Source organism: Silurus aristotelis (genome assembly GCF_946808225.1).
Source record: "Silurus aristotelis genome assembly, chromosome: 22".
Classification (NCBI taxonomy): Eukaryota; Metazoa; Chordata; class Actinopteri; order Siluriformes; family Siluridae; genus Silurus; species Silurus aristotelis.
The window spans coordinates 11,064,250-11,089,836 of record NC_139595.1 but is presented as its reverse complement, the minus strand read 5'-3'; the positions used below and the strand labels follow the sequence as shown (position 1 = coordinate 11,089,836).

General features: G+C 40.1%; 1 protein-coding gene across 6 annotated transcripts in view; it reads left to right on the top strand.

The window, feature by feature from the left end:
- Nucleotides 1–364: 364 nt before the first annotated feature.
- Nucleotides 365–25,587, top strand: part of LOC310717510 (rho GTPase-activating protein 12-like) — an 84,028-nt gene continuing 58,805 nt past the window's right edge. For 3 of the 6 annotated variants that reach the window (XM_083525680.1, XM_083525678.1, XM_083525677.1), the window contains exons 1-3: nucleotides 423–665; nucleotides 6,133–7,087; nucleotides 21,377–21,622. In XM_083525680.1, the coding sequence (XP_083381806.1) occupies nucleotides 6,203–7,087; nucleotides 21,377–21,622 (1,131 nt within the window). In that variant the 5' untranslated portion in view covers nucleotides 423–665; nucleotides 6,133–6,202. Of the gene's footprint in view, nucleotides 666–839; nucleotides 901–6,132; nucleotides 7,088–21,376; nucleotides 21,623–25,587 lie in introns of all 6 variants that reach the window. The other 3 variants (XM_083525679.1, XM_083525676.1, XM_083525675.1) reach the window with 2 other exon arrangements.

Here is a 25,587-nt window from a genome sequence, read left to right as displayed (position 1 = left end):
TTTCTCGGAATAAAATTCTATTTAACAAAAAATCTCGTGATTAATTCCTTCATTAAGTGTGTATAATTTACTAGTTATAGTCCTGTAATAATAACTGCATCAGCAGCTTATAAACGCAAGAGGGAAGCTTGGAAACCAATGCTAATCTGTTTCTACAGATATGAAAATAATTATACGTTAACGACCAACAGACCTAACATATCATGTGCACCTGTTAGGGCTTCAAATCCATAATTTTGTCACTTGAGGTATTTCTCAATTGAGCGGACCAGAGGCTCCAGTTGCAAGGAAGAACTTCCTGAGGTGAAGAAAAATTGACAAGAGCCATACTTCAAATTTAAACCAGTCAATACAATTTCACATAACATCGAGTCTGATTTCGACATCTCGCGGCTTCCTTCGAACTTCCTTCATCTCTTTTATGGGACTCGCGGGTGCGCGCGGCTGTGGGAGCGCGCACAAGCAAACAGTGGCAACGCCTGTGGAGGAGTACTGAATCGCACTAAGGTGTTTGTTCTATAGAAACGATGAAGTTGTAAATAGAGTTAACTGTAGGCCTAACATCAGTGTATTGGTTTATTAAGAAGGGAAAAAAATCGACGAACACACATTGGACACTGTATGTCCTTACCTGACACAAAGAAATCTCCGCATAAAGGTTTCAGGTATGTGCCTCTGGAAGGTGTTTGCTTTATTTAATGTTACATTTTACCAAAAAGGTTTAACGTGTTGTGTCTTAGCAAAATTTACGTAACTAACCACGGCATCTAGCTATGATAACGAGATTACACTCTCCTGAAACTTTTAGCTGGCCTTAGTTAACTCCCTTTTACTTGCAGAGGAATGAGAGAGAACCTGTTTCTTCATGCCCGAGTTCAGGACCCGATACAGCTATTTCAGGTAGCTCGTTAATCTTTTTGCCCGACCCATCGTTTATTAAACCTTAATTCACCTAAGTCGTGAAATATAGCTGTTCGTCGTCGTTTCCTCGTCGAAAGAAAATTCCTGAAAAATATGAAAATAAACAGTTATCGAAAATATGAGGCAGATTAATTCAGGCGTGTACCCTCGATTGCTAGCAAGGTGGCTAACTAACTTTACCGAATCGAATGTGTTATTTTGCAGGATTAGAAAAGACAAAATACGTGTTTAGTAGCGGAAACGTTTATCTATAGAGGAGCATGTAAAACTACATCTATTGAAGTGTCTACTTGTAGGTTTAAAGTTGTCTAGTAGTATCCTGAACACATCGTTTACTAGTTTGTTCTATTGGACTCTTATTTACACGTCGTTCACATAGACTTGATATAAGTCAGTAACGTTTTCAAACTTATGTTCGTTTCGATACATTTTACACTCCAAATAGTTTACGTGCGTCAGGTGCTTATTACACTGGAAATGTAATACTTTTCTAGAGGAGTAAACACATTTTTAAAAACACCATTTTCAAATGTTTATAGAGAAGGATTTTGATCTGCCTGAAGCTATGAAATGCTGCTTAGCATTTTTTTTGTGTATATAACAGACTCTTACTGTCATACAAATTGTCCGTAAAAGATTTGTATGCAAGTAAATATAATGGGAATTACACTGTTACTGGCAAATTTAATAAAAAGTGCTTATTCACGCTTTTCAGCTAATCACGTGACAGTGTCATTCCCTAAAATCTCTGTGTATTTTGGAGGTGGTAATTGGGTCAATGAAAAATGAAGCTTCTAACAAGTTTCATTTGTTAAATACATTTTTAAGCATTTAAGTTAATCTTTATTTTTTTTTTATATTTTTAATTTAACCCCCCTAAAAAAGTCAGGTGGTACAACCAAATACTTGCCAGAACTGTCTTAGAAGTTTCTTCTTTCAAAGTCCAGCAAGAACCTGGCTCATTATCTGGCAGCCTCACTGGAATGCTAAGTTGATTTTTCTACAATCTAAAGAAGTTCAGAAATGTTTGAATTTGTGGAAAGGTAGTAGCAAATCAAAAAGAGTATTATGGAGTGACAAATACAAGTTTGGATTTTTTGGGTCCAATTGTTGACAATATGTATGGTCCCTGGTGGTCTAGTGGTTAGGGTGCGGCGCTCTGACCGCTGCGGCCCGGGTTCGATTCCCGGTCAGAACCAACCCCAGCCATTCTTAGTGCCGGTCCCAAGCCCGGATAAATGGGGAGGGTTGCGTTAGGATGGGCATCCAGCGTAAAGACATGTGCCAAATCAAACATGCGGATGATCCGCTGTGACGACACCTGATGGGGGAAGCTAAAAGAAAGTAATTGTTGACAATATGTGAGAAGAAAAGTTAGAGAGGGATGGAAGAATGAATGCTTGTGGCCTTCAGTAACACATGGTGGAGGGTCTGTCCTGGTTTGAGGTTGCATTTCTGGAAATAGTGATTTTGCAAGATTTTGAAGGTGTGTATCTTATTCATATTCATTTTACATTCATTGCATTCTAATAGCCAGGTATTTAGGATCTTTGGCATTTAAAGACAATAATAATCATACAAGTATACAAATTAATGCATTATGTATACCAGGGGTCACCAACCTTTTTGACACCGAGAGCTACTTCTTGGGTACCGACTAATGTGAAGGGCTACCAGTTTGATACACAATTCTGAAATAACAAATTTGCTCAATTTACCTTTAATTATATGTTATTAATAATTAATGATATTTATCTTTGTCAAACTCAATTGCACAGGGGGCCAAAACTCAAAGCACACTTTAGGTCGCGGGCCGAACAGGATACACATTTATTGAACACACTTAAACAATGTTTTTTGAACATAAGTATGAATAAAAACAGACAGGAATATTATTCCAGAATAAATCAACTTAAACTTTTAATAAATAGCTCTCCATTAAAATACCTCCTGTCAAAATTATACAAGTTAGAAATATGAACATGCTGCAAAAAAACCCTGAACAAATAAATAAAAATTGTGCTTTTAAGTAAACACTAAAACATCAACCAATCAAAACAGTCAGATTTCTTTGCTCTTATGCCATTTTATAAAAAATAATCCTAAACTTTAAATAACTGAAAATATTTTGCTCTTCATAAAAATATCTCCTGTCAAACACACCTTCATCATGCAGCTCTTCAGAAACTCTCCCTCGGTAAATAACAGGCTGATGTGCCTCTGATTTCTCCTCTGCTTTCACACCAGCTTCACTTTGTGATTTTGTGAAAAATGTCTGCTGAAATGTCAGATTCTTCTTTAACTCTTCTACTTTCTGTATCTTCTGCTCTGCATTCAGGTTTTTCAGCTTCTCCTGATGTTTTGTCTCATAGTGGTGTCTTAGATTCAATTTCTTAATTACAGCTACATTTGCTCCACAAATAAGACACACGGGTTTACTGGCAGTGTCAGTAAACATATACTGAGAATCCCATCGGTTTTGAAAGGCTCTGTTTTCAGAATCAACTTTTCTCTTCGCCATTGTGAGGGGCTTCACAATAACTTTACAATAGGGTTAAATACATTAACAAAAGCTCGACTTGATAGACGCTGGAATGTTCCCAGGTTGCCTAGCGTTCGGTAAGGCAGCTCAAGCGCTGCATTATGGGATCTGTAGTTTGTGTTATCAGCGCTTCATATAACCGGGTCATTAATAACAATAATAATAGATCTGTATAAATGATCTTGCGGGCCGGATATAATTGTACGTCGGGCCGGATTTGACACCCCTGATCTATGTGAAGACACTGATCATGTTAATGATTTCTCACAATAATTATCAACAATGATTTAACAAGTTAGGAAACAGCTATTTTTAGAAAAGGCTCGCTAGCGACTCATGTGGTCCCTGCGGGCGACCTGGTGCCTGCGGGCACCACATTGGTGACCCCTGCTGTACACTATGTACAGCCATTTGATCACTTTGAATGTACATTTTTGCACCACCTGAATTTTAATTCTTCCGCCTGATATTATAATGGCAGGAAATATGATACATACTGTCTATTACTATTTTTATTTCAATGACATAAAAATACTACAGGTGTTTAAGACAACAGTTATTGAGATTAAAGTAGGAAAACGTATCAAAAACGATATCCTTTCTTCCTGCCAGAAAGCGATTGTTATACTAATAAAAGAAGTCAACAACTGTTTTCTTTGGATGGTATATTTCTTTAGAGTCCTTGAACTGTTAATGTTTATTTATCTTTCCAGGCTTTTCTTTAATTTGTGTTTTCTTAATTTCTTAATTTTTTTTATTTATTTGTTAATGCTTGCTACTTTCTGTGGTGTTGTACTGTATGAATGCTGTAAAGTAAGCATGCATTCAAAAAAGAAGTGTTAATGGTTTATTTTGTATAATATTACAAAATGGAAATAAATAAACAGAAGAGAAATCCTTTTAATTAAAACAATATTTGCTGGACCACCCATAATTTCTTCTATGTACACTTTACACAATTTTAACATTATCTGTGGATGTAGGTTGGCTTAAATCTTTCTGTCTCTTCATATAATCCCAGACAGACATGATAATGTTAAGCGTAGGGCTCTATGAGGGCCAAAACTTGTACTTCCAATACTCTACTCTACGTCTGGCTGCAGAAAACCTGAATTTGGGCCCAATCAGATGCCTCCATGATTGCATTGTATGATCGATAAATATCTCCTTGTATTTTTCAGCATTGAGGACATCATTAATCCTGACCAACTTCTTTAACTCCATCTTTTACAAATGCAAGAAACCTCCACAATGCTTCACTGTTGCTTGCAGATACTCATTATTGTACCGATTTCCAGGCCTTCAGGCAAACAGATTTTGACCCATTGGTCCAGAGCATTTGCTGCTATTTTTCTTCACCCCAGTTGCTATGTTTTCATTCATAGCTGAGTCTCTAACAATTATCCCAATTGTTTTGAGATGTGTTGCAGCCATTAAAAGCAATATTACCTTGGAAGAAGGTGGAGACAAGTGGAGACAGGCGGTGGTTGACCAAGCAGAGCTTTCTTTATTTTCTTTTCATTCTTGCCCCTTTGCTTTCCTTCCTTGCAATCACTCTGCACGTGTTTTCTCTCTCTCTCTTTTATTTAGGCACCCACACGCATGGTCCCACATGCCTTCACTCGACACCAATAAGATTCCCATACACATTTAGACATGCACCTTCAGTCAGCTCTGCTTGGTGTTGCTTTCCCCAAGGCTCTTTTCTCTCTCCTTTTAATCGGCATTGCCAGAAACTGAAACAGAGCCTACTGATTAGTTTAATCAGCTACAGGTGTGCTTCTTACTGCTTCTTTCTTTTGGCTCCACCCTCCCCTCTCGAACCAGTGCTCGTCCACGAACCCACATTGGCACTGCCACATACCCCCAACTTTCTTTTACTAATATTTAAATTAGTTTGATGATCTGAAACATTAAAGTGTAATATAATATAATGTATAACTTGTAATATAATAATCTAACTCAAGCAAATGGGCTGTATTTACTATGTCTCCTTGTTTTCTGGCTCCAACTGCAAGTCTCCTGCCTCAGCCTCAAGCGGAAGCAACATTATAAAATAGGCTTTTAGTTAGATCTAGTAGTCTTAAAATGTCTCAAAAGTGGCTCAACCAGTTATTAGGTTTAAGGGGCAAACACCTTTTCCACACAGGACCATGTAGTTTTGGATTTTGTTTTCCCTCAATAATAAAAACCTAATTTAAAAATGGCATGTTGTGTTCACTTGTTATTTTTTTACTAATATTTAAATTAGTTTGATCATCTGAAACCTTAAAGTGTGACAAACATGCAAAAAAATAAGAAATCAGGAAGGGGGCAAACACTTTTTCACACCACTGTATATACTGTAAAGTTTATATATTATGGTACTGTAAATTGCTCTGTTAAATAATTTACAAATTACAGGATACTTCCCCCATACTGAAAATAATTTTTAAGACTCCTGGGTAGACTAAGCCATTTCTCGACTTTATTCATCTCGACTTAATATTTTCAAGATGGTGTCATTAGAACGCTTCTCCATCAAAGTCAGGGACTATCTGTATATAATATATTATATTCACACATAATAGATAATTTTCCCTATAAATTATTTTTGAATAGCAAAAATTTATTTAAACAGTCTGCACATTTTTTTTCATTCTAATGAGTAAACTTTTTTTGTTTTTCAGATCATTTTGCATTGGTCGAGGTCTGTAGAGAATGCTTATTAAACTTTGACCTCTTTCCTCCAAGTAAAGGATGGCTGATCGCAGTGATCTCGCAGTCGCCCCAGGTCAGCTCTACATTGAGGTGGAATACGACTATGAGTACAAGTCTAAAGACCGTATGATAACCATCAAGCAAGGTGAATGTTACTTGCTGGTTAAAAAGACTAATGAAGACTGGTGGCAGGTTCGAAAGGAGGAGAGTACTAAGCCTTTTTACGTACCTGCTCAGTATGTTCGTGAAGTGCGGCGAGCCCTCATGCCACCAACCAAACCTCTCTCGCACAGTGGAGGTGGGATTGGGGCAAAAGGAGGATCTGAAAAAAAAGTTCAAACTGCCCTGGAGCACAAACAGTCAGATGAGAGTTTAAACAAGAGGAGTCCAACTCGGTCACTCCATGCTGGATATCCGACAGCAGTGCAGGCACCCAAAGAGGACAAAGCCAGTCCAAAAAGCCCAAGGCTCCGAGTGCCACTGGATTTGGATGTAGAGACTGAGAGGGAGGGAGACAAAGAGAAAAGGAAGGAAGAAGCAGGAGATGGAGAGTGGAAGAAAGAAGGAGTAAAGGATAGGAGGAGAGAAGAGTGGACAGGGGATGGAGAAAGGAAAAGAGATGAAGAAATGGACAGAGATAGAGAGAGAGAGAGAAAGAAAGATAGAGAGATAGGTGAAGAAAAATCAAGGGAATGCAAAAGAGAAGAAAGATGTGATAAAAATGAAGAGAAAGCAAGGAATGGACAGAGGGAGAAGAAGAAAGAATTAGAGATAATAGATGATGCAAAAAAGGAGAGAAAGGGTGAAGGAGGGCGACACAAGATTGCTATACCTGAACAAACTTCAAGAGAAGCAACAGAAAAAAATCTGAGCGATTTGGATACTGGGGATGAGCTTAGCAGCAGTTCAACTGAGCAGCTCCAGGTAGGGCTTATAGCACACATCCAGAACAAGGTTTTATTGGAAATCAATGCTATTGTAAATTATTATATTTCATAAAATATAAAAATAAACTATTTAGATTGTATCAACACAGCTACTGTATGAATAAAACATTATAGATAAATAAAAAATAGTCTAAATAGGTTAAGATGTCATATGGATTTAATAGTTCTGAAAACTTTATTTTTAAACTTTAGAGTCTGATTTAACTAATGCAGTGGTTCTCCATGTGTGGGGCACAGCCCCCTAGTGGACAAGGCAGGATTTATTTAATTTTTTTGTGTTCATTAATCTTCATTAATGATTTTCTTCATTGAAAGTAGAGCTGTTGTTACCTATTATTTTAGTAATCAAGTATTCTACCAATTAATCCAACAATTGAGTAATCGGGTAAGAAGGTTTTTCTTTTTTAGTAAATAACAAGCCTAAATATTCAAGAGGAAATAAGACAGGAAAATAAATTTATTTATTTTCCTTTTTTAAAATAAATAAAATTTTTATTGCTGAAATTGCAATCTGTGAAAACTTAACCCATTTAGTAAATTTAATTACCATATTACATAAAAATGTAAATGCAAATACAGTGGAACCAGGTTATGTCGATGTCCTAAGGGGTCGCCAAAAAGCATCGAGGTAACCGATGATCGAGATAAACGAAAATCAAAATGGCGGCAATATATTAACGTGCTTGAAATTTCTTTATGTACATGATGTGCGTTAATAAATGAGACTGTGCATGCAAGTGTTTTTGAAGGGGTTTTTTCACAACAGCGTTGCCTCGATTTGTTTGATGAAGGCATGTTATAAAAATACATACAGTACATGTTTATCTGTCATGAATCCACCTGCCACGCCCCCTTCGGCCCCCTTCAGCGTGTCAGGTGCTTTCTCGGACGCTTTTTCTGAAGCTCCCGGCTTCAATCGCGCACATCTGGTGCTCGTTTAGCATCATCACCAGCTCCTATTTAAACTTCCACACTCTCGCCGTCCATTATTGTTGGTATATGTTGATTCACGGCGGTCGTTGTTATCGCTCATGCATATCCCGGCAAGTGCCTTCCCACTGGCACTCTCTCACCGGCTGCTCTTTTCTTCCCAAAGCCCACCGCGGATTCCCCCCGATCCTGCCGGTGTTCATTCTATGCTTTTGCTGCTCATCCCACGTTCCGTGCCGCCAAGCGCGGCTTTCGCCTCACGTTCATCGCATAACATTTAACAACAAAACGCATGTGTGCACTAACTAACAGCAGAGATTCACCAGTATACAATACAACACCTGTAGCAGCTGTAAGGTTTGATTTTTCCGCCACTTCCGCGAGTTCTGGCAAAAATGGCAAATTTTTCCCCCCTTGTGCTCGAGATATCAGGGTTCGGCGACATAAAAAATCGACATAACCGATAAAAAATGCTTAGAAAAAGCGAGAATTTGGCGGTTCCACTTCAAAAACGTCGACTTAATAGGGTTGTCGAGGTAACCGAGGGCGAGATAACCGGGTTCCACTGTATATACATAAAAAATCATAAATACAAATAACATTTCTAATTATAAAAAAAAAAAAAAAAAAAGCAAAACGCACTATATGTTTTTTTTTTTTTTTGTTTTGAAATGATCTTTGCATGCAACTTTGTCTTTTTCTTCGGCCTAAATCCCATGAAAGCCCTTTTATTAAAGTTTTAGTTAATACCATGTGATTCTATTGATTTTAGCCCATTTCATTTTCAATGAGAGAAAAAATAACTGAATTAGGCAGACTTTTTATTTAATGTGGTGAAAACGGGCTTTCATATGAATCTTCTCCTCGCCCCGTGCTGTTTTCTTCCCGTTTCTCCATTTTTCATTCTGCAGCTTTTTGTGTGTTCCCTATTCAGAGTGCTCCAGGGTTTGGTGGGTGTGTCAGTAATAATAATAATGGAAGTATTTAACAGTATACCCACAAAATCGCTTAGTGTTGCAGTAGCACATAATGTTTTATAGTATTGTATATTGTGCAATGTGTAGTCATTTTACAATCCCAGATTAATTTGATGTTTTTGTAATTTGTAAATTATTATAGCTTTACAGATTATTTACATCATGCAAAATACTGGTCATTATAGCGCTACTGTTTAGACAGAGATGTTACCAAAGGCAACCCAAGTTCAAGTTTCATGCCAGAAAGGGTAGATTTTAGCTAGCATTTATCAGCTAGTCTTTGATGGCATGCAGTATTTTGTGCTTTCTAACTGTATTTATTATTGTGCATTTTGTTTGGTATGTATGTTTTAATCACTTTAGCTGGCTAGTTTGCTACTGATGACTTTATAAACTATGTTACTTTTGTTTAGGAGGGACAATTTTATGCTGCTCATTCTTGATTAGCCCAAATTAAAAATTGTTGCTTGGCTCTGAAGGTAGAAGGTAGGATCTTCAGGTTCAGAAAGGATGCAGAATACACTAAAATTCACATATTAAGAGACACAATTTGTTTTTAATGATCTTAAAACTTCAGACACCATGTTTATCAAGACATCACATTGATTGTCTACAGGGAGTACATATGTGCTTGTTTTATTGACCTGCTTTTTCCTTTCTTATTGATATTGGCTGATTCAAATTGCAGCAAATCATGATTTTAATTTGAAGGACATAAGTGCTTAGTAAATTGTAAAGGGAAGTTTTTTTTATCTCATCTCACAAATGTGAGTACACCCCTCACATTTGTTGCCAGCTGTTTTAACAATAATGGCTGTATGTTGAGTTATTTTCAGGACTGTACATCTGTACTGCTATACAAGCTGCACATTGACTACTCTTAAATATTTCCTAGTTTTATTTCTGTAATATTGTTCCTTAGAACAGTGGTCCCCAACCCCCGGGCCGTAGACCGGCACCGGTCCGTGGGTCAATTGGTACCGGGCCGCACAGAAAGAATACATAACTTACATTATTTCCATTTTATTTATTATCTGATTATGAACGATGTTTTATTTTGGAAAATTACCGGAATCTCTCTGCCACATCGGTCTATGACTCACTCTTGATGCATGTCATGATGCTTCGGTCACATGTCTTACCTCCATCCGCTGCCTTCTTAAAGGGTCTGCTCCGGCCGGTAACATAAAACATTACTGCTAATTTAAAACCCCCAAACTAGCAAAATGTCCAAAAAAACAACTGAGTTGAACAACAAAGTGGATTCACGTTTTTTATCATTATATTTAGAAAATACCAGTTTTTATGCCAGTTGTATCATTTTATTTTGTTGTATTTATCCACTACACCTTAAAGGCGGGTCTGTGAAAATATTGTCCGACATTAAACCAGTCCGTGAAAATATTGTCCGACATTAATTAACCATTAACCGTGGCGCAAAAAAGGTTGGGGACCACTGCTTTAAAAGATATTCTAAAACGGTTGCTAAAATTTGAGGGGTGTACTCACTTTTGTGGGATGCTGTAATTCATTTAGCTGCTTTTCCAGAATTTAACCTTTTTAGGTGCTGTTACACTTGACATAATGCAATAAAAAACATTAATTAGCCTGATTAAAAATATTTTAGGTGTGGAGAGCTCAGGGTGGAAGAAAGAAGAGATGCTGTAGGCAACAGGTTCACCAAAACAGAATTGGCTTTATTCGTAACCAATAAATGCTTTAATGCAGTAAATGCTTTCGTGTTTTACTCTCACTTTTCAGTGTTTTAAGCCTAAACACACATGCTTAAACACTCTACTCTGCATCTCTCTCTCTCTCTCTCTCTCTCTCTCTCTCTCTCTCTCTCTCTCTCTCTCTCTGTGCTCTTTTTTCTTTCCCTCTTTATCCAATTTACTGTAACAGAGAACGCACATCACTGCAACAGAGAATGCTGATTAGTTAGTTCACCTACAGGTGTGTGATTTGTACCACTCTTTTCCTCTAGCTTTGTCCTTCATTTATAAACTTCAGCTTGGCCATGCACCAATTGCCACATATCCCCACCACTTGACTCAGGCTGGGGAGCCTTCTGGCCTTCAGCGCAGTGGTATCTTTCATGTGATTGAGCCATTGAAGTGGAGCATGCTACGAAAATGGCCATGGCCTATTTTATTGCTAGACAATTCTTTTTATTAGTGCTGTATCAGCTCTCCCCATAGAGAGCTACGGCTAATGCACAGCACCATGCGCTTCTCCCCCTCCAACATCTGGGATAACACAGCCCCTAGCCCCCTCTTCGATGCATCTGTCTGTAAATCAAAAGGGAAAGAGAAGTCAGGGGAATGTAAGAGTGTTAAACATTTGCATTTAAATTTACACTTGCGGCATTTAGCAGACGCCCTTATCCAGAGTGACGTAAAAAAGTGCTTTGAGTCTCTAGCACCGAATAAATCTACACTGGTACGCCAGATTACAAACTTAATATAAATATAACTCTTAAATTCTACAAACTTGAAAAGTGCTAATTTAAGTGTTTCAGGAAGAGGTGAGTCTTCAGTCGTTGCTTGAACATAGTCAGGGACTCCGCTGTACGGACATCTAGGGGAAGTTCATTCCACCACTTCGGTGCCAGAACAGAGAAGAGCCTTAAAGTGTACTTACCCCTCATTTTGAGAGAAGGTGGTACCAGTCGAGCAGTGCTGGAGGATCTCAGACAGCGTGGTGCAGTGCGAGATGTGATGAGGTCACCGAGGTAAAATGGCGCTGGTCCATTTTTGGCCTTGTAGGCAAGCATCACTGTTTTGAATCTGATACATGCAGCTACTGGAAGCCAGTAAAGGGAGCGCAGCAGTGGGGTGGTGTGGGAGAACTTGGGCTGATTGAACACAAGCCGTGCAGCTGTATTTTGGATCATTTGCAGTGGACGAATAGCGTTCAGGGGAAGACCTGCCAGCAGAGAGTTGCAGTAGTCGAGTCGTGAAATGACAAGAGACTAAACAAGCATCTGGGCAGCCTGTGTGGACAGAAATGTTTGAATCCTTCGGAAGTTGTAGAGAAGAAATCGACAAGAACGAGCCACATTATAGACATGTGGGAAGAAGGACAGTTCATTGTCCATAGTTACCCCAAGGTTACGAGCAGTGGCTGAAGGGGAGAGCAGAGAGTCATGAAGTGTTATTTGGAGATCTTGACCTGGAGATTAATCACCTGGGATGACCAGCAGTTCTGTTTTGCTGGAGTTGAATATTAGTTGGTGAGCACTCATCCATGAAGATATGTTTGTCAAGCATGCCGAGATCCGAGCGGAAGCTGTGGTATCTGATGGAGGGAAAGAAAAGATTAGTTGAGTGTCATCTGCATAGCAGTGATAAGAAAACCCATGTAAGGAAATGACTTTTACAATGGAGTGGGTATAGAGGGAGAAAAGGAGGGGACAGTGTACCGAGCCTTGTGGGACACCAGTGGTGAGTCTGCACGGGGCAGATGTGGATCCCTTCCATGTGACCTGGTATGAGCGACCTTTCAGGTAGGAAGCAAACCATTCCCATGCTGTTCCGCGGATACCGAGGCTCTTGACGGTTGACAAAAGTGTCTTGTGGTTGACTGTGTCAAATGCTGCTGAAAGGTCCAGGAAGATAAGTACAGATGACAGCTTGGCTGACCGAGCAGCATGCAGTTTCTCAGAAACAGCCAAAAGGGCCGTCTCTGTGGAATGTGCCGCTTTGAACCCAGACTGGTTCGGATCATGGAGGTTGTTCTGTGGGAGATAGACAGACAGTTGGTTAAAAACAGTGCGTTCCAGAGATTTAGAAAGAAAGGAGAGAAGTGATACCGGTCTGTAGTTGTTGATGTCTGATGGATCCAGAGCAGGTTTCTTCAAATGGAAATGACCCTTGCTTGCTTGAAGGTAGTTGGTACATAGCCAGATGTTAATGACCCGTTGATGATTGTGGAGATGAAGGGCAGGCAAATCTTGTGTGATGGTCTGAAGCATAGTTGAAGGGATTGGATCCAGGGGACAGGTGGTGGGATTGCAAGATTGGATGACTTGCAGTATCTCATCTTCGGTTAAGGTTGAGAAGCTTGACAGAGACGTAGTGGATTGTTGGCTGTGTTGTGTAGTCATTGCTGGGGAGGAAGTGAAGGTCTGGCAGATTGTCTTAATCTTCTCATCATAGAAGGAGGCAAAGTCATTAGCAAACAGGGAGGATGGAGCAGGTGCAGCAGGGGGTTGAGTAGTGAAGGGAAGATGTTGTGAAGCTTATGAGGCTCTTGTGCAGAGACCTCAAGCTTTTTCTTGTAGAAGGCAGTTTTGGCAAAAGTCACCTTCAAAGAAAATTTGGTCAGGAGTGCGCGGTAAGATGCAATGTCTACATCGAGTTGTGATTTTTTTTCCCACTTCCTTTCTGCAGATCTAAGCTCTTGTTGATTGCTGCGCAAAACCTCTGACAGCCACGGTGTGGGACAAGAAGTCTTCTTGGGTTTTGTAGTCAAGGGGAAAAGGAGGTCCATGGTTGAGGAAAGAAATGAGAGGAAGTAGTCAGTAGCAACCTCCAAGGGTTGAGAGGAAAAGGAGTCAGGGTCAGGAAGAGATGAAAGAGTAAAGGAAGCTACAGAGGAGAGAGAGAGATAGATTGAAGGTTAGGATGGATAAGAGAGACATGCAAATAATTTTTAGGTTGAATAGGAAGAGTGATTGAAAAGGAAACCAGGTGATGTTTAGAGATTGGAAGTGGAGTGGCAGTCATGTCTGTAGTTGGAGTAGGGCGGGTGAAAACCAGGTCCAGGACATGTCCTCCTTTGTGTGTTGAAGGGCAGCTGTTAAATGTCAAGGAGAAGGTATTCAGAAAAGGCAAGAGGCAAGATGACTGAAGTTTGTCGGATGGGAGGATGAACTCACCAAGAACTGTCAGAGGGGTGCTGTCAGAGGGGAAAGTACTAAGGAGTGTGTCCATCTCTTGTAGAAAGTCTCCAAGGGGACCAGGAGGGCGGTAGATGACAATGATGAAAAGGTTGATTGGAGAGGTAACTGAAAACTGCATGGAATTCAAAAGAAGACATGGTTAGATGAGACAAAGGGAGAGGTGTAAAACACCATCTCTGTGATAAAAGTAGACCTGTACCACCACCTCTACTGGTTTCTCTTGGTGAGTGAGAAAAAGCATAGGCAGAAGACAGAGCAGCTGCTGTAGCAGTGTTCTGTGGGGATATCCAGGTCTCAATTAGTGCCAATAAGTCGAAGGTGTAGTGGGAAGCCAAGCCTGTGAGAAAGTCAGCTTTCCTTACAGCAGACTGGCAATTCAAGAGCCCACCTACCAACACTGAATGAGATTGAGACAACAGGGGAGGGTAGATGAGGTTACTGGCAATGGAACATCTGTTCTGTGGATGAGAACGTATGTGTCTGTAAGAGATGACTACAGAGATGGGTTTGAGGCATATGACTGATCTCCCAATTTGAGATCAATGTATTTTAAAAAGAAAAAGTACAAATAGGAAATTCTAAATAAACACTAAGCATTACTGGCTTTAGGGGGCTGCCTACAACCACTACATAGTCTGTATCGGAGCACCTTCAATATAAGTGAGTAAGCCCTGCCCACAATTCACACCTCAAGTGAGACTGAAACTACCCTTGATTATTCACCTGACCAAACTAATAAGCACAGACCAACACTCTAGAATCAAGTTAAGTAAAGTTAAGTAGATATACAAAGTTAGAATCCTACCTTACCAAAAGAGAGTAGATTCAAGATCGAGCTAAAGCAAGTTTGTGAGGCCGGAGGATTTGGTGATATATTGAATTGAATTTTGTCCCACTTTTCACAGATGACGTCTAACAGTTTGTGCATCTTACGGCTGTGCAATAATAAAACATTTTAGAGTATAGCTTATGGTTTCAGAACAGGACTAGTTAACAATTCACAATCTAGAGCCAAGGCCAAGGAGCAGACAGACAAACAGACAAAACTGACCATCTGCTAGCTGCATTGAGTCATACAGTGTTTAAAGAAACGTGGATTAAACCCAACTAATATATAGATTTAAATAAAGCTAGTTCTCCAGGGTATATTTATATACACCAGCCCTGTCTAATTGGCAGTGGGGGAGGTGTCACAGATATTTATAATAATAATCTGTGTTACACAAAAATTAAACCTATGTATTCTGCTAAAAAAAATTATAGTCTGTCAATTCCACAAATTATGATTTATAGATGCCCAGGGCCCTATTCTGATTTTCTTGTAGTATTTGCGGATTTTATCCTTAACCTAAAATAAAAAAAATATATTTTAGAGAAGGGCTACCAGGTCCAAAACTCCTGGAAGCAGCGCAACGGGGAAAGGCGTACAGGCATGCCCTTGAAGGTGTAAGGGAGAACAGTGTGGGACAGTGTGAACGCGAACAAGTCTACCTGTCTACTCCCAGATCTGCTCTCCCACCTGAGGGTGAAGCCGCCATTCCCCTGGTCTCAGCCCTTGTCTTGAAAGAGCGTCGGCTCCTTCATTTAAATAGCCCAGGATGTATGCTCAAGGAGCGCATACAGGAGGCCCACAGGAGGATTTGGCATGCCAGCTTGTACAGGAGGCACATGCGCAGACCCCCCTGGTGGTTGAAATAGTCCTTAGATCTGATTTGAGACACGACTTAAGATATACCTTTATTCGTCCCGCAGTGGGGAAATTTCTCTGTTACAGCAGCAGACTTGCTTGAGGGTCAGCATCTTTAACCTGAGCCTCATTAGTGAACGGTTCAGCTGACGTAAATCTAGACTAGGATGCAACCCTTACTTTTTGGGAACTATGAAGTACCGCTGTAGAAACTAACCCGGACTCTTTGTCTGATGGAGGCACCACCTTGATGGCCTCATTCCTCAGAGGATTTACCTCTTGTTCCAGAGCCTGCTTGTCAAACCGGGGCGGATGAGACCCGAACTGAATCTTAAAACCTCTGCCTACAGTACGCAGGACCCACGAGACACGTCTGGCAGAGCTGTCAGGTAGTCAAAAAGTAACAGTCCTGAGATCTGTCATCTCAGGGGGCTTTGGCTCAGAGCATTGCAGTCCTAGCATTCCTAGTAGGGGCAGTGCGAGTTGTGACACTCTGCTTTGGAACCGCCCGGTCACGGGAAGTGCTGGGTTGTTCTAGGAGCTGCGCCCGCCAAGCAGCCCCATGAGAGCGACGTGGGAGGAACCGCTGAAATGTTGCCAACTGCTTCTTGTCCTCCTGAAACCTTTTGACGACCATATTTACGGTATATATATGTAACCAAACAGGCCAGTCAGCACTAGAGGGCCGTTGAGCAGCACTGCCCTATCCCTGTCAGAAAGATTCGATAGGGTGAGCCATAGGTGCCTATTAGTGGAGACTCGGGCAGCCATAGACCGACCAACGGCCGCTGCACAGCGGAGCTACTAAACTTCCTGGCCGCCCAAAATGCCCCCCACATCTAGCTCTCGCAGCAGGTTAGCCTGATATGCACGTAACACCGCCATTGTGTGCCGACGTGTTACAAAGGGGCTTGGTGGGCAGTGTGGGGGTCTTAAGGGACGATGCGACACCCGGGGAGAGATAGCTAGCCATTGCTCTTTAACTCGGGGCACCGAACCGTAACCACACTCTTTCAGTCCTATTATGTTGGAGTACAACGACTGAAGAGGCGGGCCTAATACTGCTGAGTCCAGGACCTGGACACCATGGTGCGCAAGTCTGGAAAAAATGGCAGCCCCCAAAATAGAGGTTGTGATGTAGGTCACAGAAAACGCTCGTCAATCTTACTGGACGGGGCAGCTTTCTGCAAATCGGCTGGCCAATCCAAAACTAGTTTGGCTATGGCACGGGTCACAACCTCCATAAGCTCCTTAATCTCTGGTTTGCAGAGCGCAGCTCCCCTTATCAGAGTAAAAGAGGCGGAGCTGAATGTTCTCATCGCAAGGGTAGGAAACCGCCAAAAAGGCGTGCTTTACCGAAGCTTGTGAATGAGTGCCGGACAGAGCAGGTGAGGCAGCAGAAAGGGACAAGCCTGTCTCAAAACCCTCTGCAAGGTCCCTCCTCAAAGAGTGCCCACCGGGAGTAGAGCATTTGCAAAGACATGTGAGCGCAATATGCACAGTTGGCTCCCTCAAAAACTGACTTAGCATGCACTGCTCCCAGGCAAGCCCCACACAGGCTGTGTGTATCCCCTCCATAATATAGCGCAAGGAGGAACATACAGCCGGAAGGTGTGTTCAGTTTTCTTGGTTGCCTACATGTTATATATTTATATAACGAGGAAGCATTCCCAAAGCGTTTTTGACGCAGCTTGAGTTCCTGAAAGAAGGAGGCAGAAGAAGAGCCTTAGAGAGGAGACCCAGAACCCAATAGTCACTCTGACTAGGCTTCCAGAAGGACAACAATCACTGCAGCCCTCCAACAATCTGGGCTTTGTGGCTAGATAGAAGCCTGTCTTCAGTGCAAATCATATAAAAGCCAGGTTGGAGTTTTTGAGTAAAAGAATGAAAGAATTAAATATAATAGATAACAATCATAGATAGCATTAGCTACAAAATAATGTCTTAGAACAGAGAGAATACCTTCATGTTTAATAATGGTCCAAAGTATTGTAAAATATGTATAGAGATAAAATGTGTTTCATGATAAATTATATTTATTTGATATTCCTTATTTTAGAATAACAGTTGACTAAAGTTATAGCTTCATTACTATAGTGTCTTGAAATGAGATTTAAAAATGAAGGGTGGGGAAGCTAGAGAATAGTTTTCTTATAATGCTATAATACTTGCGACGTCTGGTTGCTTAAATATGTTTGTTCAAATGGTCTCAGGCTTACCTTTTTTATTATTTGTGTTGGTAGACCATGCACTACACATTTTTTCATGTTTACTTTTTCAAAATTTTTTGCCATTTTTGTTTTATGACAGAATTAGTTATCTGTAAAAGGCAATTTTGAATGAACCCTAAATCAGTTAGACACATGCAAATGCCTGGAAAAATCATTAGCACACACTGTGGTGGAAGTATACGAAAACATGAATTGTGCTTTACTGTTGGAATAGAGTATATAAAGAAATGTTGAGGTAAGAAATAGAAGTTAGTAATGATTGTATGTTTGTCCAAATTACTCATATAGGACAAGAATGAAAGTTTAGATATGCCTGGAAGAATCATTAGCACACACTGTGGTGGAAGTATACGAAAACATGAATTGTGCTTTACTGTTGGAATAGAGTATATAAAGAAATGTTGAGGTGAGAAATAGAAGTTAGTAATGATTGTATGTTTGTCCAAATTACTCATTTTAGGACAAGAATGAAAGTTTAGATAATGATAAACTGATTGCTCACATTTCTCAGAAGCTGCTTTAGGAGGAGGCCCTAAATCCACTCTGCGCCATCTCACAATTTCTTCCTCAACCCACACACACCCAGAGACAAACACAGTCAAACACTTTAGCATCTTTAAATTTATAAATTTGTTTAGACAAAGTAAATTTTTATCCCAATAAATTATCTAGTTTGTTGCATATAAACAAAAGGAACATGCATGTGTCACTCAAAAACAAAAAAACAAGTTTTGACAGGCACTATCATTTCAGAAAGTCTCAAGCTATAGCAATCTTCAATCTGAGAAATAGTACTGAGGGAGAATTAGAATCATTGTACAAACATTTATCATGGCTTGAATAAGTACCAAATATCTGAACCACCATACTTTGAATGTGAGGCTGTTTCTCAGAAGCCAATTTGTGCACTAACATAAAACTTGCTAGTCATCTTCAGAATTAGAACCTCAATTTAAGGTTTGAGGCTATGCAACAAACCTGATCGTAATGTTACAATAACGTCAAATTTTACCAGATTTAGTTTAGATTTTCCTGAAACGCTTAATAGAGAACTGTTTTATCTAGAACTAGATCTGAATCATGATCTACAGTGGTGTGAAAAAGTGTTTGCCCACGTCCTGATTTCTTATTTTTTGTTTCTTACACTTTGTTTTAGATCATCAAACTAATTTAAATATTACTAAAAAAGATAACACAAGTGAACACAACATGCAGTTTTTAAATGAAGGTTTTTTTTATTATTGAGGGAAAACAAAATCCAAAACTACATGGCCCTGTGTGAAAAAGTGTTTGCCGCTATGTTAAAACTGTGGTTTATCACACCCGAGTTCAATTTCTCTAGCCACACCCAGGCCTGATTACTGCCTTACCTGTTCGCAATCAAGAAATATCTTTAATAGGACCTGCCTGACAAAGTGAAGTAGACTAAAAGATCCTCAAAAGCTTGACGTTATGCCGAGATCCAAAGAAATTAAGAAACAAATGAGAAAGAAAGTAATTGATATCTATCAGTCTGGAAACGGTTATAAAGCCATTTCTAAAGCTTTAGGACTCCAGTGAACCACAGTGAGAGCTATTATTCACAAATGGCGATAACATAAAACAGTGAAGAACCTTCCCAGGATTGGCCGGCCGACCAAATCCCCAAGAGCACAGCAATAGTTTAAAGTCAGTGTTCATGACTCCACCATAAAAAAGAGACTGGGCAAAAATGGTCTGCATGGCAGAGTATCAAGACAAAAACCGCTGCTGAGCAAAAAGAACATAAAGGCTTGTCTCAAACGCTTGCCTGAAAACATCTTGATGATCCCCAAGACTTTTGGGAAAATACTCTGTGGACTGACAAGACATAAGTTGAACTTTTTGGAAGGTGTGTGTCCCATTATGCCTGGCGTAAAAGTAACACCGCATTTCAGAAAAGAACATCATACCAACAGAAACATATGGTGGTGGTAGTATGATCTCTGGGGCTGTTTTGCTGCTTTAGGACCTGGAAGACTTGCTGTGATAAATGGAACTATGAATTCTGCTGTTTACCAAAAAATCCTGAAGGAGAATGTCCAGCCATCTGTTCGTGACTTTAAGCTGAAGCAAACTTGGGATACAAACTTCCACCTCTGAATGGCTGAAGAAAAACAAAATGAAGACTTTGGAGTAAGACCTTTGGAGCAACAACTGCAATCAATGCTTGATTGCAGTTGTTGCTGCTAAGGGTGGCCAAACCAGTTATTAGGTTTAGGGGGCAAACACTTTTTCCACATGGGGCCATGTAGTTTTGGATTTTGTTTTCCCTCAATAATAAAAACCTTCATTTCAAAACTGCATGTTGTGTTTACTTGTGTTATCTTTTACTAATATTTAAATTAGTTTGATAATCTGAAACTTTAAAGTGTGACAAACATGCCAAAAAATAAGAAATCAGGAAGGGGGCTAACACTTTCACACCACTGTATACAGTCAGAGAATTTGACCACATACACATCATGAATTAAATTACTAATCACTGTTCAGTTAATTTTTTTTTAATTATGTTTTTGCTTTTCTGGAATTACCTAAACAACAGATGTAGTGCATTCATGAATCAGTTGCACACCGAGCCTGGGTGCTTGGGTGAAGCATGAAAATGCTGCTTACAACGTTATTATGCACATAACATTGTGACCACCTGCCTGGGCAAGCCATCGCTCCCCATGTTCAGCCATTGCTCACCACATGCCAGAAATGACCCTGTTGCCGGTCTACCACTGTTCCTTCCTTGGTCCACTTTAGATAGATACCGACCACTGCAGCCCGGAAACAGCCTAGAAAAGCTGCGGTTTTGGAGTTGCTCTGACCCAGTTGTCAAGCAATCACAATTTGGACCTTTTTCAAATTTCCTCAAATTCTTATGCTTGCCCATCATTTCTGCCCATTTTTCCACACATCAACATAGAGGACAAAATCTTTACTTGCTGCCTAATATATCCCACCCCCTAAAAAGTGCCATGATGAAGAGATAATCAGGTCTATTCAATCACTGGCCATATTGCTATAAGTTCACAATGTTATGCCTGGTCGGGGTATAAATTAATGTGTGGTTTGTACAATCATCTATGAACTAAAATAACCTCAGGTGACAAAATTAGCAGTAAAAATACAATTATCAGCCAGCCAGGTACTAATGAATTGCAAAAGATTAGTTAGTCAAGAAGTGTGACTAGATCCAAAATCTTTTAAGGTTTATTTTATTGCTGCTAAAGGTGGCTGTACATTCTATTGAAACAAAAGGTTTGTAATATATCATGTAATATGTAATGTGGTGTTGTTAATCCGAGGTTGTAGTTACCTAATCCTAAAACCTGATGAGGACCAGATGATTTTTATGTCCTGATATGTAAAAACCTACAATTCAATAAGGGTATACTTTCATTTCAGAGTTACTCTGTCAGTAATCAGCTACTGCCTTGCATTGTTGTAGTAGCATTTAAAAATTGCTTATTTTTCCCAAGGCTCTCTATGAATTTTATGATTAAATGTATTATTTGTGTATCATTGGAAGGAAAGACCTGACTCTCCCGTCTACACTAACCTGGATGATTCAAAGATCTCTCAGTCATCTTTGCCGTCACTGCCATCATCCTACCCACTTACTACACATGCTGACTGGGAGACTTACAAAGATGCAAATGGTAGGCACTTCTACTACAACCGCACCACGCATGAGCGTTCATGGAAACCCCCACGATTACGAGACAGCCATTTGAAGAGGGAGGAGAAACATATCACAGCCACTACAGAGACTGAGGTACTGTCTGAACAAACACACCATTAGCCATGATATATTTTTGTCTTACCCCTGAGACCAGTTGTATGAATTTTGGGAGAGGAACCTTGTCCCATTTGTGTCCGATACAGGATTTGTCCTACAGTCTTGGATCTTTTTTGTCTTTGACAACGTTTTGTCATAAAAGGTTAGACTGCAGGCAGGCCAGCTCAGCACTCAAACTTTTCTACTATGAAGCAATGCTGTTGTAATAGATGCAGTGTGCAATTGGGCACTGTCTTGCTGAAATATGTATATGCAGCCTTCCCTGTAAAAGACGTTTGTGTTCACATAGTGATTTCTAGATGTTTCTAAACCCATGCAGTGATTTTCATTACAGACACTTGCCTTTTTTTATGGAGTGCCACCTGAAGGCCAGAGATTGTGCAGAGATTTCTCCAGATTCTGAGGAATCTTATGATTATATGTACTGTACATACATATTATTTGCAAATTATGGTGGAAAATAAGTATTTGGTCAATAACAAAATTTCATCTCAATACTTTGTTATATACCCTTTGTTGGCAATGACAGAGATCAAATGTTTTCTGTAAGTCTCCACAAGGCTTTTACACACTGTTGCTGGTAGATTGGCCCATTCCTCCATGCAGATCTCCTCTAGAGCAGTGATGTTTTGGGGTTGTCACTGGGCAACATGGATTTTCAACTCCCTTCAAAGATTTTCTATGGGGTTGAGATCTGGAGACTGGCTAGGCCACTCCAGGACCTTGAAATGCTTCTTACAAAGCCACTCCTTCGTTGCCCGGGCTGTGTGTTTGGGATCATTGTCATGCTGAAAGACCCAGCCACGTTTCATCTTTAATGCCCTTGCTAATGGAAGGAGGTTTTCACTCAAAATCTCACGATACATGGCCCCATTCATACTTTCCTTTACACAGATCAGTCCTCCTATTCCCTTTGCAGAAGAACAGCCCCAAAGCATGATGATTCCACCCCATGCTTCACAGTAGGTATGGTGTTTTTTGGATGCAACTCAGCATTCTTTCTCCTCCAAACACGACAAGTTGAGTTTTTACCAAGAAGTTCTATTTTGGTTTCATCTGACCATATGACATTCTCGCAATCCTCTTCTGGATCATCCAAATGCTCTCTAGCAAACTTCAGACGGGGCCCAGACATGTACTGGCTTAAGCAGGGGGACACATCTGGCACTGCAGGATTTGAGTCCCTGGCGGCGTAGCGTGTTACTGATGGTAGCCTTTGCTACTGTGGTCCCAGCTCTCTGCAGGTCATTCACTAGGTCTCCCCCATGTGGTTCTGAGATTTTTATTCACCAGTTCCCTGGTGGTCTAGTGGTTAGGATGCGGTGCTCTCACCGCTGTGGCCTGGGTTCGATCCCCAGTCAGGAAACCAACCCCAGCCATTAGGGTTGCACAAGCCTTAGTGCCGGTCCCAAGCCCGCATAAATGGGGAGGGTTGCGTTAGGAAGGGCATCCAGCGTAAAAACATGTGCCAAATCAAACATGCGGATGGTGACCCCTAACGGAAGAAGCCGAAAGAAAGTTCTTGTGATCATTTTGATCCCACAGGGTTAGATCTTGCGTGGAGCCTCAGATTAAGGGAGATTCAGTGGTCTTGTATGTCTTCCATTTTTTAATAATTGCTCCCACATTTAATTTCTTTACACCAAGCTGCTTACCTATTGCCGATTCAGTCTTCCCAGCCTGGTGCAGGTCTACAATTTAGTTTCTGGTGCCCTTTGACAGCTCTTCGGTCTTGGCCATAGTGGAGTTTGAACTGTTTGAGGTTGTGGACAGGTGTCTTTTATACTGATAATGAGTTCAAACAGGTGCCATTAATACAGGTAACAAGTGGAGGAAAGTTACATGTCTGTGAGAGCCAGAAATCTTGCTTTTTTGTAGGTGACCAAATACTTATTTTCCACCATAATTTGCAAATAAATTCTTTAAAAATCAGACAATGTGATTTTCGTGATTTTTTTTTCTCATTTTGTCTCTCATAATTAAAGTGTATCTATGATGAAAATTACAGGCCTCTCTCATCTTTTTAACTGGGAGAACTTGCACAATTGGTGGCTGACTAAATACTTTTTTGCCCCACTGTACATAATATATTTAAAGTCTTTGCAATTTTATGATGCAGAATATTATTTTGAAATTGTTCCATAATTTGTAGACACACTTATTTGCAGATTTGTGAACCTCTGCCCATCATTATTTCTGAGAAACTTTGCCTCTCTTAAAATATTCTTTTTATAACAAATAATGTTACTGATTTGTTGCCAATTAACCTAATAAGTTGCAAATGATCCTTCAGCCATTTTTTAAACTAACATTTACTTTTCCAGCTTTATGTTGCCAATTCCAACTTTTGAGACTTCTTGTGGCCATCAAATAAAAAAAAATTAATTATTTAAAATAATTATCCAGTGGAGGGGGAGTGGTGGCTCCAGCGGTTAAGGCGCTGGGTTGTCGATCGGAAGGTCTGGGGTTCAAGTCCCGGTATCGCCAAGCTGCCACTCTTGGGCCCTTGAGCAAGGCCCTTAACCCTCTATGCTCCGGGGGTCCCTTACGAGAGAAATATCAAGGTCCGTGACGTCGGAGTGACGTGGGGCCGCCTTCCCGTGGGCTCACCACCTGCAGGGGGGACCGTAAGGGAGGGTGCTGTGAGGATTGGGCAGCAGTCAAAGGCGGGGGCCTGCTTAGACTGCTGCCCCGCGACCCGAATTACGGATAAGCGGGAGAAAATGAATGAAAGGATGAATGAATTATCCAGTGGAGAGAAATATTAATTATACCAAGACATTTTAAACATTGCTATGCTACCAACTTTGTAGGAACAGTTTGGGGAAGACTCTATTCTATCACAGTTTGACTGTGCCCCAGTGCAATAAAAAGTGCAGGAGGTTTTTTGGTATGGAAGAACTTGCCTGGCCTGCGCAGAGCCCTCACCTCGACTCCATTGAACACCTTTTGGATGAACTGGAATGGAGATTGTAAATCATGCTTTATCACCTAACATCAATTCCTTTTCAGAAGAGTGGATATTAATCTCTAGGTATTTATAATGCAATCTCTTTACAGTCCCTGTTGGTGTAATGGTCAGGTGGGCAACTTTAATTATTATTATTAAAAGTTTCCACATGAGCACAAAGTGCAGACTTTCATCTTTAATTTAAATGTATTTACTTACAGATGTAAGGTGTCTGAACATCTGTTTCATGCCCATGTGTTTTATTCCTTCATTTTATCACTTACAGTAACAAAGGTTTGCCTTTGGGAGTTTGTGGTGGTCATTTTTCCATATCAACTCAAAATGTCAAAAAAATATGTGTCAAAGTGAACAATCAAGTGAAAAAACGCCAATGCATACACGCATGTTTTATAATAGCCAAGGCAATAACCTGACCTGAATTCAGCCACAAAATACCACAAGCAGGAACCAAAGACAGTTGCAATAAAGCCTGACAAAGCATCACTTGTAACGGAACCCAAAGCCGTGCGATATTTATAGGTTACCAAAATAGTAAGAAAAAACTGCAATTAACCATTTAGGACTTTAGACAATATTTTTTTTGTAGTCCTTTAGCTTTTACAGAGTTAAAAATAATTACAAAAACTGACAAATATATAAAGATAATAATTATTCTTAAATACGTTATGAATATGTGGATTCAAATCTTTTTTTAGTCATTGACTGTCTGTAACCACTAACAACAAAAATTTCATGGACATAAACAAATTCAATGTGAAAACTGAGTTTTCACTCTTAAGATTGAGAGTTTGCCAGTAATTTACTTTAGCCACCTTTATTTGCTGGTGGTTTGTGGGACTTTTTGACCTTCTAACAGTTTATCTTCATGATCTGAAAAGCATGCTAAGGTTGAGGTGACTCTGAGGTGAGCAATTTAAGAAAATGTATCTGCTTTAAGAAGCTATTTTTTCATGCTTTTATTGTTAGTCAT